The 18,661-nt window shown below is 40.8% G+C and overlaps 1 protein-coding gene across 5 annotated transcripts in view; it reads left to right on the forward strand.

Annotated features, from left to right (window-relative positions):
* The window catches only part of FREM1 (FRAS1 related extracellular matrix 1), an 80,428-nt gene that overhangs the window by 11,460 nt on the left and 50,307 nt on the right, over positions 1-18,661 (forward strand). For all 5 annotated transcript variants that reach the window (XR_008233701.1, XM_052778469.1, XM_052778470.1 and 2 more), the window contains exons 2-12: positions 1,082-1,586; positions 6,455-6,549; positions 7,132-7,433; positions 7,940-8,136; positions 8,782-9,105; positions 10,861-10,969; positions 12,073-12,204; positions 15,401-15,745; positions 16,404-16,546; positions 17,136-17,332; positions 18,513-18,603. Coding sequence is in view for 4 of the 5 variants with exons in the window: in XM_052778469.1 (XP_052634429.1) it covers positions 1,356-1,586; positions 6,455-6,549; positions 7,132-7,433; positions 7,940-8,136; positions 8,782-9,105; positions 10,861-10,969; positions 12,073-12,204; positions 15,401-15,745; positions 16,404-16,546; positions 17,136-17,332; positions 18,513-18,603 (2,166 nt within the window). In the remaining variant the exon portion in view is untranslated. The remainder of the gene's footprint in view (positions 1-1,081; positions 1,587-6,454; positions 6,550-7,131; positions 7,434-7,939; positions 8,137-8,781; positions 9,106-10,860; positions 10,970-12,072; positions 12,205-15,400; positions 15,746-16,403; positions 16,547-17,135; positions 17,333-18,512; positions 18,604-18,661) is intronic.

The following is an 18,661-nucleotide window of genomic DNA, read 5'->3' on the forward strand; positions in this document are numbered from 1 at the left end:
AAAACTGTAGGCTGTTTAGAAGGTCATCCTGCTGGAAACAGTAGAGTGAACACTTACCTGTTAATAAAGAAAATAAAGAGATACATGGATCTGTTTTTTTGTTCACTTTCAGGAAAGCTGACTGTTGGTGGTAGGGTTGTGGTTATATTAGACTGTGCAAATAAGTAGTCAGGGCACTAAAAATCTACAAGAGCTTGAAGGAATGTTGATGCTTTACTAGCTTGAAATCCTTATGATCTTATCAAATTTAATTAAATCATTATCATTGCCTATTCTTTGGGCCATAGATTCAATTACTTTGAAGGGCTGTAGATACTAGGGTAATACAAGGATTTCAATAGTGCTTGTTCAATGTCAGAAGAACTATGCTTATGAGTTTATAAACATGAAAGATGAAGATTAACTCTAACTGGGGACATGAGAAGATTGTGTAATATTTTTTTCCATATTATCTTTTGTTCCCACTGAATTTGCCTCAGAATAATTACTTTTTTGTGTGTGAAAAATAGAAAATCCAGCTTTGTCATGCCACATCATGTTTCTATGTTGAAGTCCTGGCATAGTTACTTGCTAGAGCAGGAAGAGTAGAGAGGCACTGGCAGGGTGTTTTCAACTAAAGGTTGAATTTTTTTCCCCCACATGCAATGGCAAAGCAAAAAAAGATTTAACAAAATGCCACTCTCCCTTTATCCCACTTTCAGATATATTTGATCTGGACGAATGCCTACTCCTGCACTTTCAAATTACTTGGATGCTCATATCCTTTTATTAATATCTACTTGGTCCAGCAGTAAAAAAAGCCAGTAACAAAGGATCCTACACAGCAAGTGTTTGCATGTGCATACAGATTAAAGGTGCCTGGAATTCATATTGAGAGGTGATCTGTTAAGGGAGAATTCTCGCTGGTACATAGCTAATTTTCTGAGCATGTGTGCACTTAATAGTATTCAAAGGTGAAGTTAAGCTGCTGCTTGAAACGAACTGCAATTGTAAGAAATGGGGGAAGTTTTTTGTGTGGTTATTTCTTTTTTCCCCAGTAGTTCCTCAATGCCTTATATCAATTTTCTTTCTTTTTTTCCAGGATTAATGAACCTTAAAAGTACTCTGAGAACATATTCATCATTTTGTCAGGCTTGACCAATGAATTTTATAAAAACCCAAGGATATTTTGAAAGGCCCCTGTCCAAATTTCAGTCAAGGCGTCCATCTTAATAGAAAACATGTGGTACATTGCTACCTGTGACTAACATTTTGGTCCTTCATTATATGGTGAAAATCTGCTGGTGAAGAAAGAGAAGACTTCTTTTGTTGAGAACATTTTCACTGGTGGAAAAGAGCTGGCATCCCCTCATAATATGAAGCCCTTTGAGAAAAGCTGGTTCTTTCTACTGCTGCCTGTCGTGCTAAGAGTTGTATGCTCCTCCTATATTAGTGTCAACCTTGGGGTGAAAGTGATGAAGGGACAGTCTGTCTTCCTGTCAGAAGATGACCTCAAGTTTTCCATCCCCAGAGAGAAGGATGTCTGCAAAGTAGAAGTGGTGATTAATGAGCCAATAACACAGAGGGTTGGGAAACTAACTCCACAGGTATTTGGGCTCTGTTTTGCTGCTTTGAGTGTCCACATGTGCGCAGGTGTGGGAGAAATTAGGAAGAGCTGTTTTATTGAATTTATTTTTTCTTTGGGTATGGGCTAAGAGGCATGAAACTGAATGGTCTGTGAGATTCAGCCTTTTGCTAAAGGTAGGCAGCTGACAGAGAAGTGCACCCCTGAAATCCAAAAGCTGAGCTCAGTAACACAAGTGTGTAAAAGTGAGTTCTGTCAGAGTCTCCTTTCACAAGCGGAGAACGGGTATTTCAAAACTTTCAGTTAGGAGATATCCTCCAGTCTCTCAGCTGCTTGTTTTTCTACTGTGAGGGTAACCAGTGCCCCTCGGGTAATGCATAGCCTGCTAGACCATTTTGCATTTTAGTCACGCAGCCACTACTTAGGGAGCAATTAAGAAAAAAAACATCACATACAATAAGCACATTGTGTACACCATTGTTTGCTCTGCTCTGCAATAGCTAAATTGCTAGCAGATGGCAAATACATTAAAAAAAAAAAGTTTTCTGTTAAAATTTCAAGCTTGTAGGAATAATGAAATGTGTTTCACATATCATCGTTCTGCTACGCATTTGCCTTACAAATCTCTCCACACCTTAGTCATAGCAGGAAGGAGTTGGAAGAAACTGACATGAAGGTGTAGTGGTAGAGATAGAAGAGGAATGGTTTTAATGAACCATAACCAAACAGGTTTTGTCTGTTTTCAAAAAGTTTTGTTTATTGTACCATATAGCATATGCTTCTATATATTTGTTTTATATTGTTTTAAGCATCCTCTCTGAGGCTTCTGGTGGTCTCTGAGAAGGCGGATGCAGGAGCACCAGTCTCAATAGATTTTTCAAAGCTTCTGGCTTGGTCATCATCATTATTTTCCCAGACCACTGACAAGTACTTCAGCTGAACCAGCGCTCGGAAGGAGCAGTGGTATGCTGGGGCAAACCGGAGGCGATGAGCAGGGCACTGTGTGGTCTTCTCCAGAGACTGGCCCCAAGAGGTGTAGTGGCTCTGCTGAGACTTCCCCGGGGCTTGGTCTCTGTCAGCACAGGGGCTCTGACCATAGTCCCCCCTCTCTGCTTCCCCAGCTTAGTTTGGCCCATGAGGAGAAAAAGAGAGATCTCTTAACATGTCTTGTTGCCGGCAAACCTGTAGGCAAGCTGGCCGGCTGAGGGAGTGACTTTGCTTTCGATTATCTGCCTCAGCCTCTACGTGCAGTAGGACTCAGGTATTTTGAGAAAGCCACTTTGTCCTTTGTAACCTGACACGCTTCAAGCATAGGGTCAGAGGCAATTTTCCAGACACCCCAGAAGATGTGTACTCGCCCTACTGTATCTTCCAAAATGTCTAGGGTCCTTGACTTTCCCCACTCCTGACCCTGCCTCCGTTAAGTGCCTGTCCTTTCATGGCCCCAACGTGAGCCCGGACGGCCAAACGTGGCTCTCGGAGACCGCGGGCACACCTCGTCTGGAGGGGTGAGCTCTGCTGGCCAGGTGGCCCTGGCATACCAGGCTGGAAAGGGGCTGTGGCTGCTGGCAGTGACCGGGATACCTCCCCTGGACGGCTCCTGGCCTGAGTGCCACCCTGCTAGGAAAGGTGCCTTCTCCTCCTCCCCACAGCCATGGGGAGGGGGGAGTGCCAGAGACACACCACCACGTGGGGTCCCCCTGGGAGACGGCCGGCAAGATAGGCAGTCTGGCTATCTCAAGTCATACTTCCTTGCCGGGTAAGAACAAGATGGCATTTGTAAGTTGGGGGCTTCTGTTTTAAATGACAAAATCCTGAGCCGGACACTGAAAAGTGCTGCATGAGGTCTCACCATTCCTGAAAAAAGGTGCCAGAGTCCGGCCCTCCCAGTGCCACTCACGCTCTTTCTACCAGGAAATTCTGCAGCCAGAAAACGTCTCTGGTCTGATCTGTTTTGCTGCCATTAAAGTGAGTAATGTCCTAGGAATGTATGACAATTTAATTATAAATTGTAATTGAAAAGCAGTTGAAGTAGAAAAAAACAAAGCTCGACAGTAATTAGGAAAAGATTTAGAACTCCTTTGTCTTACCCAGCGAATTTATAGACAATTAGAGTTGCCTGTTCATATAAAAGGAAAACATATTAGGAAACATAAAACAGATGTTTCTTTTTGCAAAGCAGATTGTGTCTTACACGTATATAAAATGACTGTCAGTCAGTGGTAACAGACCTTTGTGGAAAGGTCCTTCATTTTCCATCCCCTTGTTATCAATTAGCAGATGGAACTAATGATGTCTTAGAAAGAAAGAAATTAATTCTTTGATATGATAAACCATCTCCTCTGCTGTCGGCAGTTCCCTCTGATATGAACAGGGTTGCGTCATCTGGGCAGTACCTCCTTGTCAGGTGCACACCAGACCTACATGTCACCAAAAACCCTACTGACTCTGAGGGCTGTACACTGATTTACATCAGTGAAGAATCTCATCTTCAGTGTACAACATTAAACTGCTGGAAGCTGTAATATGAGTGGCTTTTGTACTTTTTTTCTTCTTTAAGGTAACACGCCACCTAACTACTCAATTTTTTTTTCCTTTTTTGTAGGGTATCACTTAGGACCATCTGATTAATTAATCACCTTCCTTTGCATTAGTTTGTACTAAGAAAGAAAAGGCATTAAGGAAGAAAAAGACATATTTGTTGTTTGTTAAATATTGAAAAATAATGAAACACATATTTCTGTGACATTTGAAAACAATACACAACAGAACAGCCACAACATAGTCAAAACCTTCATCATAGGAGAGCAATTTTGTTTTTCATAAACGGTTCTTGTCCTTCCTTTCTAAGCAGTCCAACAAATAAAATCAATCATACTTTCCATAACGCCATACATTATGGATTATTCCAAGATTATTTTTAGCCAATAGGAAGAGTGGTAAGTCCATGTATGTGTAGCTGATAATCAAATAACTCATTACTTAAAAAAGAAGAAAAAAAGACTTTGTACAATGTGCTTCTTGATGACAGTTAAAAGCAGGCAATACATTTTAAAATCACTACAAATATAGAACAATTACCACCTAGCTTGAGCATCTGAGAATAACTTCTGTGGAAGTGGACACTGCCAGTAATAATGAAAGCTGATAAACGCTAATTATTTTTCCATTATAGAAAGATGCAAGTTCTAATTCTGTGTAATGGCTAGAAAGAAGCAAATGTCACTAGTTCTTATATCCTTTAGTGTAAATTCATGAAGTGGTCATGATGCGCTTCAGTTAACTATGCAGTAACAACTAATTTAGGAATTAAAGTTTTACTTTATTTTTACAGTGAAAGTCAGAGCATCCAGAGACTTTCTCTATGCACTGCACTTCCAGTCAACATTTCAGAACCTCACCAAAACCCCCCTTCCATTTCACCTTCCTCCAAAGTGGTTGGGGACATGTAGGTAATTCGGGCAAGACATTTCATTTTCATGATTCTTTTGCTGTATTTTAAGAAATGACTGGTAGTAAGAAATGACCTCTTCTTTCTGCAAAAACATGTGGTTTGTCAGTCAGCCACTTGTGTATATTAAACCTTATCAGTTATGGCCTCATCAGGTGTATTAGTGAATACTGAACAGATTTTACTTTAGTCCATAGAAGAACTAGTCATGTATGAATACTGCCCATAAAAAATGAATCAAAACTACATTTAGTTTCACAGTGACACTCTCAGGAAATGCAATGATTAGCTTTTGGCTTCTTGCTGACAACAATGTGCCCTGTCTCTCTGTAGATATGAAACATGAGTATCCTCCATCTACGCACGGGCAGTGTAGGGGTTCCCTGTTATCACAAGGATAACACAGACATGGTCTTATCAATGCTAGGAGCTTTCAGCTGTTAAACTCTATAAAGAAATATAGCTACATAGGAATTGTAATTGGCCAGACTTGCAAACTGGCATATGTGAGGACATGAAAATCCTATGCCTCAGAATCCAAATCTCTGCTCCAAAGAATGGGTGTGTCACAACTCTCCAAGGCAATCTTTTTTCCATTTGGGTCAGGCATTTTTCCTCATTGCCCTACTTTCACAAGTCAACAAATCATTAAATAGAACAATCAGTCTGAAATAAGTGTCTGTCTTAGATGGTTAAACTGTGGCCAGCCATCTCTGCAAATTTGACCTGTATCAGGTGTGTCATAAGAATTAGTCTCTTTTGAATTAGCCAGTGGGCACAATATAGGAATTCTGCTTGCTTTTATGCTGTGGGATTACACTGACATTGGGGCTGGGTGTTGGTATGGCACAGAGATGACATCTTATCTGGTAAAAAGCTACTGGTACAAAGTCAGTGTTCCAAAAACATGTAACAAATCTGAGCTAGCAAAGTTTCCAACAGCAAAATTTCACAGGATCATACTTTTGTAGTCCAATAGTAGTGGCCATAAAGCAGGATTTACTGTATAATTAAGCTATTGCCACAAGAAACTTTAAAAGCTAATAAATCTAACATTATACTGCAGGAACTGCTGGCTTTTCAGATACACTGCAGTTCTTCCACTGAATACAACTGCATCCATAAGTCCGCAGGCTGCATTGGTAAAGAAGTGTGGGCTCAAACTATTTGTTGCACTGGAGGAGGGACTTGGCACCCTGAAACAATCACATTTATATGCCCATTCACTTGTGGAGTGCCAGCAGGCCCACATTGAAGTGGTTGCTCTGGCTCTCACTGGGACACCACAGAACAGGTGAATACCTGCTCATAGAAATAAACTACAGATTAAAAATTTCCTTAGTCTGATGCATGCCTGACAGTCAGGGAGAAGTGGAACAGAAGCCGTGAAGTTAACATTCTTGACAGTGTTGTACTTGTCTATTCTTTCTCCTTCATAGGTTTTTGACTGTCACTTCCTTCCTAATGAAGTCAAATATACCCACAATGGCTGTCCGATTTTAGATGAAGACACGGTCATGCTTAGGCTGTACAGGTAAGCAGTGGTGGGACATCACACTTCACTGTTACCAGGAGAACAGCGGCCCTCAGGAAGAGCAAGCAGTCCATTTTTCATGGTAAAAGTACGTTCTGCTGGACATATAGTAACTACTTGGATCCAGTAGCAGCATCATTAGTCAACAAGTGACCATCTGTTTACAGAAACATTTGTTACTATGTCTGTCAGATATGCTCAAATAATGTGTTTGTTGGTATCAGTAAGTATTATATATTGCTTGTTTATTACAGAAAATGAGTTATTTTTCTTTTTATTACTGAAAGTGACAACAGTACTTTCAGACCACTGTATGCTTTGTGCTGTCCTGCTGATAGGGACACAGATACTTGCATATACACTGAGAGTAACCCCTTCCTTCACACGAACACCCTTTTTACAAATATGAGGAGGTGGGCAGCGGTGTCTGGTACCTCATGGTCTCTGGCGATCTGGGGTTTGAGAGCACATGAGAGGAAGGGGTTCAAGTAATTCAATTCAGAAGGTGAGGCCAATGCCAAACTCACAGAGCGACAGCACATGGGATGAGGCATAATTAAAATTTCCTTCTATCACCTGCAGGTTTACAGAAACCGAAACATTTGTAGAAACATTCACCCTCCATGTGCAGTTACTTGAGCCAGACTGTAACATCATCAAAATGCGCACCCATGCCCTGGATGTCCCTGAGTACTATGGTCTGTCCAGGGTGATTGACAAGAATGTCCTCGCTTTTGACTATGACAGGAAGATAAATCTGGATTGCACCATTTCCATAGCCTCTTTGGAAACCCACCTGCCTGCTCACGGCCAGCTCATCACTGGGGAAGTGCAGCGAGAGCACCTTCGTGGAGATCAGCCACAGAGCTTCTTCCCTGGCCCTAGTACGATGTGCTTTAGTTGTTTGTATTAGCAGTTTCAAAGAGATCCAGCAGATTAAGTCTGCAGCAGTGGGTTGCTTCAGACATGCTGGGTAAGAGTGGGTCATATGAAGTTTAATGAACAGCTTGAGCTATCATGAAAACTGAAAGGGACATGAAGTTTGTGTGGGCACAATGCAGATGGTGGATCGGCATCAGTAATCCCCCAGCTGGAGTCTGGTTTTGGCTCCTAGATATGTGGGCCAATGTGACAGCTTTGGCAGTGCCAAGACTCAGTAGAAACAGCACAGGGAGTTGTTGGAGGCAGCACCTACCCAAGTGACCAAGGGAGGTTGGAGTTGGAAGATGTCAGTTGAAAACAAACTCCTGCAGGAAAAGTTAAGTCAGGAAAGGAGTCCTAATTCTCATGACACTGGCTTTTTATCAGGGTTAGTTTAGCTATATGGACAGGCTTCCTATGTTGATTTCTGCTCTGGTAACTGTTTAATATTGCTTCTATTGGGTTACAGAGTACAGCCTGGGCCAGCAGTGCAGAGACAGGAGCTGCATGCTGGGACTGGGAGTTGTTCACAACATGAAAATGAGCTGTGAGGAATTTCTAAGGCTGGGGATTCGATATCAGCACCTTGACCCTCCTTCACCTGACACCGATTATATTCCTGTGAGGTTGGATCTCACAGACAGCAGAAGCAAAACTCTGCACAAGGTAGACTTTTACGCAACCTTACAATGTCTGATTGTCTTCCTGGTTTCCAAAAAATTTAAATTCATTGCTTCTTTTTACATTTGAAGAGAGATAGTGATCCTGAAATGTTTTTCAGTTCTTACAATGTTGCCAGCTGGGCAAATGAAATGCATTATCTCCATGCCTCTGTGCTTAGACCATTACAGCTACAGAGAAACACCTCTGGTTGTTTACTGGCACGTATAAGTAGTTTAGCCTGAGAGCAAAATTAGTTCTAGCATAATTCCACCTTTTTTATAGAGCATAAGCTGCACTGACTTCAACATACATAGTAATTAATAAGTTAAGAGCTGTTCAAACATATTCAGTTAATAATAATTAATGGCTTGTGCATGTTTCTGTCAGGTAAAGTTATTCATTAAACTCACATCAAATTAAGCAAGTTGTTTCAGCCCAAAATTAAGGACACAAATAAGACTAGTGAACCTGGAAGAACTTTTCATGAGGTCTAAATATTGACTTTATTTCTCATTAAAATGTTTCAATTTTTCTTTTCAAAATAACTATTGCGTTAACATGTACCGCAATTAGCTATTTGAAGGTAATGGAATTTGTTTTGTTTGCTTCACTTTGCCCTTTCAGTTGTCTCATTTTTTCCTGTTGTAGACTGAGTATGCATGGCTCCCTGTTCAGATTAAAGGTGCTCTTCCCAACCAAATACCCAAAGCGGCCCCAATGGCAAAGTTCATCCTGGAAGTAGATCAATTTATTTTAACACCCATTACAACTACAACCGTTGATGCTGAAGACAACGAAACTCCAAAGTCCCTGCTTGTGTTCAACATTACCAAGCCGCCTCCACGGGGCTTCATCACTCACCTATCTGACCATACAAAAGCTGTTGGCTCCTTCACATGGAAAGATCTCAGTGACATGCTCATTGCTTATCAGCCTCCAAATAACAGCCACACAGAGAGGAAGAATTATGAGGTAACAGTGTAATGCATGAGCATTTGCTGTTTTTCACCTCCTTAAGATTCAGTAAGCTGTAGATAAATGCATTCATTTGTAATGGATACTTTTCAGAAAAAAAAAAAAAAGATGTTTCTATAACCATATGCAATGCAGGAGCAGAGGTAAAATCTTTTACCACTTTCTCCTATGATTCACCAGCTTAACTGTCTAACACAAATCAGGTATTTGTTGCTCACTACTTAAGAATTTCTTTGCACTGAAAGATTTTTATCCTCTCTGACTGAGAATATCTAAACAGGATTTTTTTTTTTTAATTTTTTTTTTTTTTATGAAGGGGGCAGGGGAATAACACTACTTGTAGATCTAAGAGCCTTTGGAAGGATCAGTGGTACCTTTTCCACACAGCTTTTATCCCTATGCAACAGTACTGATCCCTGTGACCTGTGGACAGGTGACATATATAAAGCTATGAAAGATGGACCAACTATGTCAGGATTGCCATTTGATCTTGCACCCTCCCTACTGCTGCAATGGAGGTATAGGCATAACAAAAAGGAACTCCAAACAGTTCCCACTGGGAGGAGTAAAAGCATGTCACTAACATAGAGAACATGATGCAAATGATGAGAGCAGGCTTCTATCTGCAGGGTCTGGAGTAAGTGAGTAAATAAACAGTACAGATCTATGAGACCAAGGCTGCAGGAATACGTTTATGTTTTATGGGAGCAAAGAAAGCTCCACTTCTACCTTTTCCGTGTTGGCTCCTAGTGGTTTTTCTCCCTCCAGATCTGCAACAGAATGCTGACAGTGAATGCCTCCTACTTTGGGTACAGTGTTACTTTATTTTTTCAGTAATCAGCACTGCTAGATATTTTGTGTAATTCAGTAGTGTGCCAGCACTCTGAGAAACAGTCTTAAAAAGGAGATATAAAAGGAAGACAAACGAATTAAAGGAGTATATAAATATGCTGATAGTTATAAGTTATAAAATAACTAACTCATAAGACTGTTAAGCAGTAACCCAAACAAAACAAAATGGTTGGTATAAAGTAATGAAACTGAAGAGAGAGAAAATCAGAGCCAGGTAAGCTGGGGAAAGGGTGGACTGGAAAGCAGAGGAACAGTAACAGTAACTTCAGCACCTGATGCTGACAAGGCTTGTCTTTTTTTAACTTTGGCTATCACAGGAACCTCTTTTCTTTCTGTTTCCTCAGCATGAGGGTCAGTCATCCTGCCCAACCAGCTGCTCCTTAAGTGCCTCTTTTCTATTCTGCTTTCAGCATTGTTTGATCATAGGTTCAAGAATTTGATAGTTCAAGAGTTTCTTTTCTTTTTTTTTTTTTTTAATTTTTTTATTTTTCCTGTGTTAGTCTGTATCTTTCCTTTCATAATTTTTTTGGCCCTACATATGTCAAAAGAGTGGGAAGTTCCCCTTACCCCAGGTACTATTACTATAAAAATTATTATGTTAATCACTGAGTTAATTGTACCCCAAACAACTGTGAAAATGCTTATCTTTCCCATTAATTTCCATGCATTGCAAACTAACTTTCCCAGCACTCACTGTGAAGAGCACAGAAGGCAGATACTTAATTTAGTGCAGAACCTCAAAGGCTCTTTTTAGAAGCTAAATCAAGTTTCATTTGTCAATATATTATCAGAAGACTTTAAGATCTCTCAGGTAAGAACACACTATATGTGTTTTGAGGTACAGCTGGTCTTCAGCCTCTTTTTTTTTTTAAATAAACAGTTTGTCTGTTTTCATACCAGGTGGAGTTTGAGGTTCATGACTTCTACTTTGAAAAGAGTTTACCAATCACTGTGCATCTTTCTATTAGAACAACAGATACAAACGCTCCTCGGGTTTCATGGAATACAGGTGAGATCTCTTTTCGTCAGTTTATTTTGTTACAGAATTTATAATGCTTTGACACAGGCATTTGACAAAGCTCTAAAATTCAGATTTACACCTGGAGTTTAAAGATCATTAAAGTGAGGGAGTGTAAATCTATTTTTTCCCTTTATCCATTTTGGGGGGGAACATGTTACAACAACTTGAAAAAATCTTAAGTTTTAACTGGAATGAAAAATAAAGAAAAAAGGGAGGCACAGGAAAATCGGGATTTCTGTATATAGCATTTTCTTCAAGAACAAACTGGGCATAAAAGAGTATAAATAGTAAAGACAAATAGGTGATGGAATAGGAGTAGTAGGGTAGTGTGGGGGAAAGACCAAGGCTTGTTGGTATTGTTTAAAGTGGAAGTCTGCAAAAATCAACAACTGTAAAAAAAGGGCATGATACACAACCAGCCATTTGAAGCCTGGAAACCTTACAGGTTTAAGGCTAATTCAAGTAGATTTATAATGCCTGCACTGGAGAGCAGACAGGCTCTCCCATCTAGAGTGAAATGTACATTGATATTTAATCATCAAAAGGCAAAGGTATAAGATCAAACAAGTCTTGAAGTTAACATCAGAGAAAGAGCAGTCTCCTCACAGTAGAAGAGGGAAGGAGCTGAGAAGGAGAGGCCTCATGTGTCCCAGAGAAGCCCCATCTGGAATGACTGTCTGCATAAAAAGAACAGATACTGTCCTCCATCATGAAGATCAATACATGTTTTTAAATGCAGACTCACTAGGGAAGCTCAGTGCCCAGTTTCAGTTGTGAGATTGCAAGTGCAATGCTCCGGTTTGTGCAAATGTCCAGAAATGGGCCTAGCTAGTTTATCAGATCATTGGGAACCAGAATATGTTATTTCTCTGAAAAAAGTTCCTTAGAGACAGTTGACTAAGGCAACATATGTCAGAATAAAAGCTGCTATCAAGCTTTTAAGCTGGCCTTGAAATGTCTGTCACAGGTAGGTATGTAGGTGGAATTAAACAGGCTTTTTTTCCTGACTGCAAAAACCTTTAGAAAGGTTAGATGCTGACAGCCTTGAATGTTGCAGATGCTTCAGTGAAATAACACTCAGCTCTTTGCAGGCCTCAATCTCCTGGAAGGGCAATCCCGACCGATCACATGGCAACACTTCCAAATTGTAGACAACGATGACATCCAAAATGTTCGCTTGGTCACAGTTGATGGCTTACAGCATGGGCGGCTCACAGTGAGAGGTAAATCACTTTGACTTGAGGGTCTGGAAACATGTTCTCTAGTGACAACTGGCTATGATAACGCAACAGTCAGTAAGACATTGAGTCTGTCGTATGTCACTCACTGCTGAGGGCTGCCAGCATAAGAGCCAGATTTACAAGGGAATGAAGGTGTGGAAGGAAATACCCGGATACACAGTAAGAAATTAAAAAATTCACAAGCTCATAAAGACAGTTGCATAGCTTAGATACTTTTGCAAATCATGTATTTATGCTGTCCACATCCTTAAATGGGAGATACTTGCAAGTCTGGCATTTTGCCTAGACACCAATTTCATTTGAAAGTGAAATTGGTTCTTAGCTTCTTCACTGGAGGTGAATTCAGCCCAAGTGAGCTAATGCAGCTCGTAACAGCGTGCAGCAGGCCTGATGCTGCCCTGTCTCACCAAGGCTAAGTGAGGATGGGTAACTCCCCAAGAGACAGTGCTGCAACGCCACTGCAAAAACAAAGAGAAACACCAGCATAGCCTTGTATTGCTCTGTGTTGCTCAAAGGAAACAAGAAAACCCAGGCCATGGGAATGCATCTTCTGCAGCTTTCCCCTCTGGAGTGAAGAGCAAGCCCCGCACCAAGGGAAGCTGGCTGGGCCACTGGCCAGCCAGGCTCTGGCCGCCTGCCCCGGCTTCCCCGCCCAGTACTGAAAAACGCAGTATTGAAACTTTTACTTTCTTAATGTACATTTACACCCCAAAGCTGAACTTTTAAAGAAATCAGCTATGCTTTCATTGAGCAGGCACAACCTGGGTGAAACACAGTCACTGTATTTTCACTTCTTACATTTTTGCTCGAAGATGCTAAGGAATGCCAAATGATTTTGATTTGTTGGCAAATACAGGCAACATTTGGATATGGTTGTTATTTATTGGCAGCTTTAAAGTTTATTTCAAAAAGTGGTAATTAAATTATATTTCTAATTCGTTAGCCTTCTGCATTGTCAATATTACTAATTTTGCTCTGCAATCTCATGAGTCAGCACAGTCCTGCTCTCTTTGGGAAAATGGTTAGGTAAACAAAGTCACTCTGCTGTTAGCAGTGTGAAAAGATGCTGGATTTTTTGATAGTTAAATGTATTCTTGTAAAATGCACAGCCTAGAGACATAAAGCAAGTATTTAAAGAAAAGAGCAAGCTGGTATTTGGAATTCAGTGGAAACAGAAACTATTCAGAAGTATGTTTCATCTCAGGAAACTACTGCCAAGGAGTTCAGTGTCTGCACAATCATCCTCTTGTAATGCTACAAACAGGACCTCTGTGGTGTCAGCAGTGTTAGACAGGCTCAGGCCCAGAGACGGTGTTATGGGGCAGGCTGTGCAGCCAGCCAGGGAGCAGGCTGCAGGCCATAAAGCAGCAGACCAGCTGCACCTGCAGGAGCATGCAGAGCCCAGGGCCCATCTTGTGGTGGCCGTCCCATCCTTGCACGCAGCCCCCCCAGGGTTTCTCAGACTCCTGTGGGCCAGCCAGGTGTAAATATTTCTTCTCCAGTGACTGTGCCTTATTCTCTTTTATGTGTCTGCATAGACACACACAAAGGAAAACATCACCGCAATTTCTGGCAATTGCCTTTTTTGTCTAGCAAGCACCAAATGATATTCAAACTTTAAAGGAAAGCTCAGGTTTAGCCCTCCACTGCACCATAATTCCAATGCTGCTGGCAAATGGTCTGAGCCACTGCCCACTGAATCAGTGGGGGGATTCCCATTAACTGCAGGGAACAGTGAATCAACCCAATGTTTTGAATGCTCTTTTGTTGGGTTTGGTAATGCCAGTCCTAGAGCTAAAGGAAAGCCCTGAAAGAAAGAGGTATGTATGGTGTTGTTCCCTGCCTTCTGTCACCTTTAACAGGTTTTTATTTAGTGGTGAGGCAGTTATTCTTCCATCCTAAAGTTTGCCCGTAATTCTCTTCAAGTAAGGAGCAAAGGGAGTGGGTGCATGTCTCTGCTGTTACACAGCATGGAGGGCAAAAAAATATTTTCCTTGGAGGCCCTGGGGAGATCATCTCTTCCAGAACCAGCTTGCAGTTCTCGAAACCTTTAACCTGCCTGAATATTTGTGTGTGTGCATAACATGTCTAGTGAAGCAGAGATGTAAAATTGTCTTATTATAGACAGTAACCTCAATATGCATTTCCTGGTTTCAGCTGGGATAGAGTTAATTTTTTTTCTTAGTAGCTGGTACAGTGTGTTTTGGATTTAGTGTGAGAATAATGTTGATAACACAGTGATGTTTTAGTTGCTGCTAAGTAGTGCTTCTCCTAAGTTAAGGATTTTTCAGTTTCCCATGCTCTGCCAGCAAGCAGGTGTACAAGAAACTAGGAGGGAGCATGGACAGGACAACTGACCCTAACTAGCCAAGGGGATATTCCATATCATAGAACATCATGCTCAGTATATCAACTGGGGCGAGTCGGCCGGGAGGGGCAGATTGCTGCACAGGCATTGGTCAGCTGGTGGCAAGCAATTGCATTGTACATGACTTGTATTTTCTTGGGTTTTGTTTTTGTTTTGTTTTAAAAATATTTTATGATATTCATTTTAATTATTATTACTGTGTTATTGTTATTATAATATTTTTATTATTAGTAGTAGTATTACATTTTATTTTACTTTAGTTATTAATTCGTTCTTATTTCAACCCATGAGTTTTACTTTCTTTCTGATTCTCCTCCCCATGCCACTGGGAATGGGGGAGTGAGTGAGCATCTGCGCGGTGCCTGGCTGCTGGCTGGGCTTAAACCACGACAACACAGAAAAAACAAGACCCACAAATGTTACTATTTACTTGCAATGAAATGCTGAGCCGAAATTACAAAAGATATTCTCTTTGATGCTTAAAAAACATGTAAAATGTTCTGAGAAGAAAATAGAGATTGAAATTAAAGAGGAAACAGTTGCAGTCAAAAATCCTTGATATCTCCAGTTATCTTTAGTGCAATGGGCATTTGGAAGATTTTATCTGCTACCACAGCTGCAAATTCTGCATTCTAATTAACTATTCCAAATTCCACAAACTTGTTTCCAGTAGGTGAAGTTACATTTGATTTTTCTAGTTAGAAATGCATTCTCCTTCTCTCTCCCTTAATAACATTCTCATCGGTGGAAGGATTCTCTTCTGGGCTGAACTGCACCTTTTTGATGCATTTTCTTCCACTGTTTTGACAGGAGGGAAAGGATTCATGTTCACAGTCTCTGACATTCAGGCTGGAGTCGTTCACTACCATCATGATGACAGTGATTCTACTAAGGACTTTGTGGTATTTAGGATTTTCGATGGCCCCCACAGTATTCGCCATAAGTTTCCAATCAATATCCTCCCTAAAGATGACAGCCCTCCATTTCTTATCAGCAATGTGGTCATTGAAGTTCATGAGGGACAGACGATCCTGATTCAGGGCTCCATGCTTCATGCTTCTGACATGGATTCCAGTGATGATTACATACTATTCAATATTACCAAGCCACCACAGGCTGGAGAAATCATGAAGAATCCAGGACCAAACTTGATAGGTAATGAAACACAGCCACAATAGCACGCTTTTCTTTGTTCCCTCCTTTTTTAACTACATCAAATGTTACAATTAGACAACTTATTTTGTCTCAGGACAAATCATGGCAAATTTGGACTTCCTTTATTATAGTGTAAATCCCCACCATTAATTAATGTTGGCCTCCGCACCAGAGTAACTATACCTGTGAACACGACTTATCCCATAAGTCTTCCATTCTGAATCTATTTCCCTACTGTACTTTTCTCCTCCAGAAACGTTGGGCTACTCAGGACTTATTTTATCTGCAAGGATCCCTGACAAGTTCAAAGCTATTAGATGACTCTAAAGCTCTCCTTCCATTTAACTGAACTCAGAAATTCCTGTGCTAGACTGCAGAGGCTGCTAGTCCTGCAAATTCTCTTTTGTCCTCTGAACAGGGATTTAGGCCCATTTGCTGTGTTGCTTCATTTTTTGAATGATCTTTAAGTGACATAGAAAAGAAGTTGATGATTTTCAGGAAACATGGAACACAATGAGAAAACATTTCAAAGGGCTTGCCTTAGGGTGAGAAAGAGTACATTATGCTTCACCAGTTACTTGCACAGCTAATGGATAATTTTAATGAATTATTAAAATCATGCACTGCTCAATAGAAGATATATTTTTCAATTCAACAGGGTATTCTGTCAGCAGTTTTCTTCAGAGGGATCTATTTAATGGAATAATTTATTATCATCATTTGGGAGGAGAAGTGTTTGAAGATTCCCTTGAGTTTGTGCTGTGTGATAGCCATGACCCCCCCAATCTCTCAGAGCCACAGGTATGAAAGTGAAGCATCTTTGGCAGAGTCTTGCATTTTTCCCTCAAATGCCTGATGCTTTTACAGCTTCTGACAGACTTTCAAGTCAAACTGATACAGATCTTTTCTGTTTGCCATCACCACAGTTATCACCACAAACAATGTTCTTCAGAGCTAGCCCTTGTTCTTGCTTTTCATGGGGTAATTGTCTCTGCCTGGCTGCAGAGAGACAAGTCCATTGCAAAGGCTTTTTCCTACAGTGTAAAAAGAAATGTTGAAAACAGATTAGATTTGGAGATGGTACAAACAAACTAAACAGCCTTCCTGAAGTCAACTGAGAAGAGACTATTTATTTCACTCAGGAGTCCAACATACTGAAATTAACTTTGCTTTTAATTTAAAGGGAAACAGCTAAGATTCATAGGCTTTGCATTTAATTGTTGTATATCTCCATTACTCATGTGGTCATGTTATGGCATGACAGCCACATCCTTTAACTCATATTCCAGTGATCCACTTAACTTCTGTGTGTGCATGTTTATAAACAGCTGCTTGGACACTCTTGTATTGAGAGGAATGGCTGCTGATTTTACTGTCTTCCTGATTTCAGGTGATGATGGTGCACATTATCCCTGTGGACGATCAGCCACCCAGAGAAGCTTCAGGAGTGACTCGTCACCTGGTTGTTAAGGAGACTGAGATCGCTTACCTAACTAAGAAACATCTCCACTTCATAGATGTGGAAAAGCAAGGCAGGGAACTCATATACACCATAACCACTTCCCCATTTTTCTCTTGCACTCATGGGTAGGTGTGACATGCCATACCTTTCAGGTGGGACAGGGCAATGACCCATGTAAGAGGAGCAGTGTCAGGGGCAGTGGCATGCTTGTCTCTCAGGTTCTTCATCTGTTTGCTTAAAGTGCAGGTGACAATAGCTGGGTGCAGATCTCCTGTTGCTGAAAGCAACAAAATAATACACAGAGTAATAAAAAAAATTGCATAGCCCAGCAAGAAATAAGAAGGAGGAAAGCACCTGAAATCTTTTCTTTCCTTTTACTGGACTTGCATTTTACACTGGCCTGTGGGATCCTGTACAGCCGTGAGCACAAGTCACAGCACCTCTCCTAACTGATAGAGTGGGGCTGACCTGGGCCTGCTCCAGACTGAGAAGATGAGGTGCTACAGCTTTTTCTAGGATATGTATTATTACCATGGCACTGTGAAGGACTCCTAGTCCTGGACCAGGAACCTGTGGAGCAGAATGCAGGCAGAACAGGTTATCGGGGCAATAGGGGTATGGCATGAGTGGGTGTAGTAGCCATTTACATGTCACTGATGCTGGTAAATTCATGACAACATCGGCAACAATTTGCTAAATAAAAAAGTTTAAAATCCAGCCATTGTATGGTTTAAGCTGAAGATCAACAGTTTCAATTTTGACCTTAAGCAACAGAGGATCAGTATGCAGCTGGGGCAGAAGGACTTTTAGGCTGCTTCCCTATTCAGTCAAATAGCCACATGGTTATCCAGTTTGCTGGTTACTGCTGTTGGAAAGCTGGTTTGCTGGAAACTGGTTCATTTCAGAAGTTTGTAAGATGCACGAAATCCAGAAGTAATTAATTTTTCTACATAAAGATAAATACAGGTGTGTAAGTAATAACAATGTGATGGACTAGACTTGCAGGTGGTGTAAATAGTAAAATAGTATCTGGGGTGTGCAGAGATACCTTTGTAGCCAACCCAGAGCTTGCTTATAAGGTATGCAATAATTTTTCATGGCCAGCCTGAAAAATATTTCTTGTGGTCAGTTTTCTGTGATAATGTTTAAATGAATATCAAGGATAGAAGAAAGAAAAACGTTTTTCCTTTCAATGCAGTTGGGAGTGGGAAGTTAATTTGAAATGCAAGATTGAGCTATGTGACTGTTTTTTTCCCTGTTCTTCAGTATTGCTAACCAGGATGTGACATACGTATTTTTGTACAGCCACTCAGACGCTGGGAAGCTATTTATGGTGGACACCATCCCCAAGCTGGTCAAAGATCCTGCTGCTCTTGCACTGCAGTCATTTACTCAGGTTTGTTATGTTACCTGATACCATAACCAGTTCTAAACAATTTTTAAAAGTTACAAGC

This window comes from Harpia harpyja, chromosome Z (genome assembly GCF_026419915.1).
Source record: "Harpia harpyja isolate bHarHar1 chromosome Z, bHarHar1 primary haplotype, whole genome shotgun sequence".
Classification (NCBI taxonomy): domain Eukaryota; kingdom Metazoa; phylum Chordata; class Aves; order Accipitriformes; family Accipitridae; genus Harpia; species Harpia harpyja.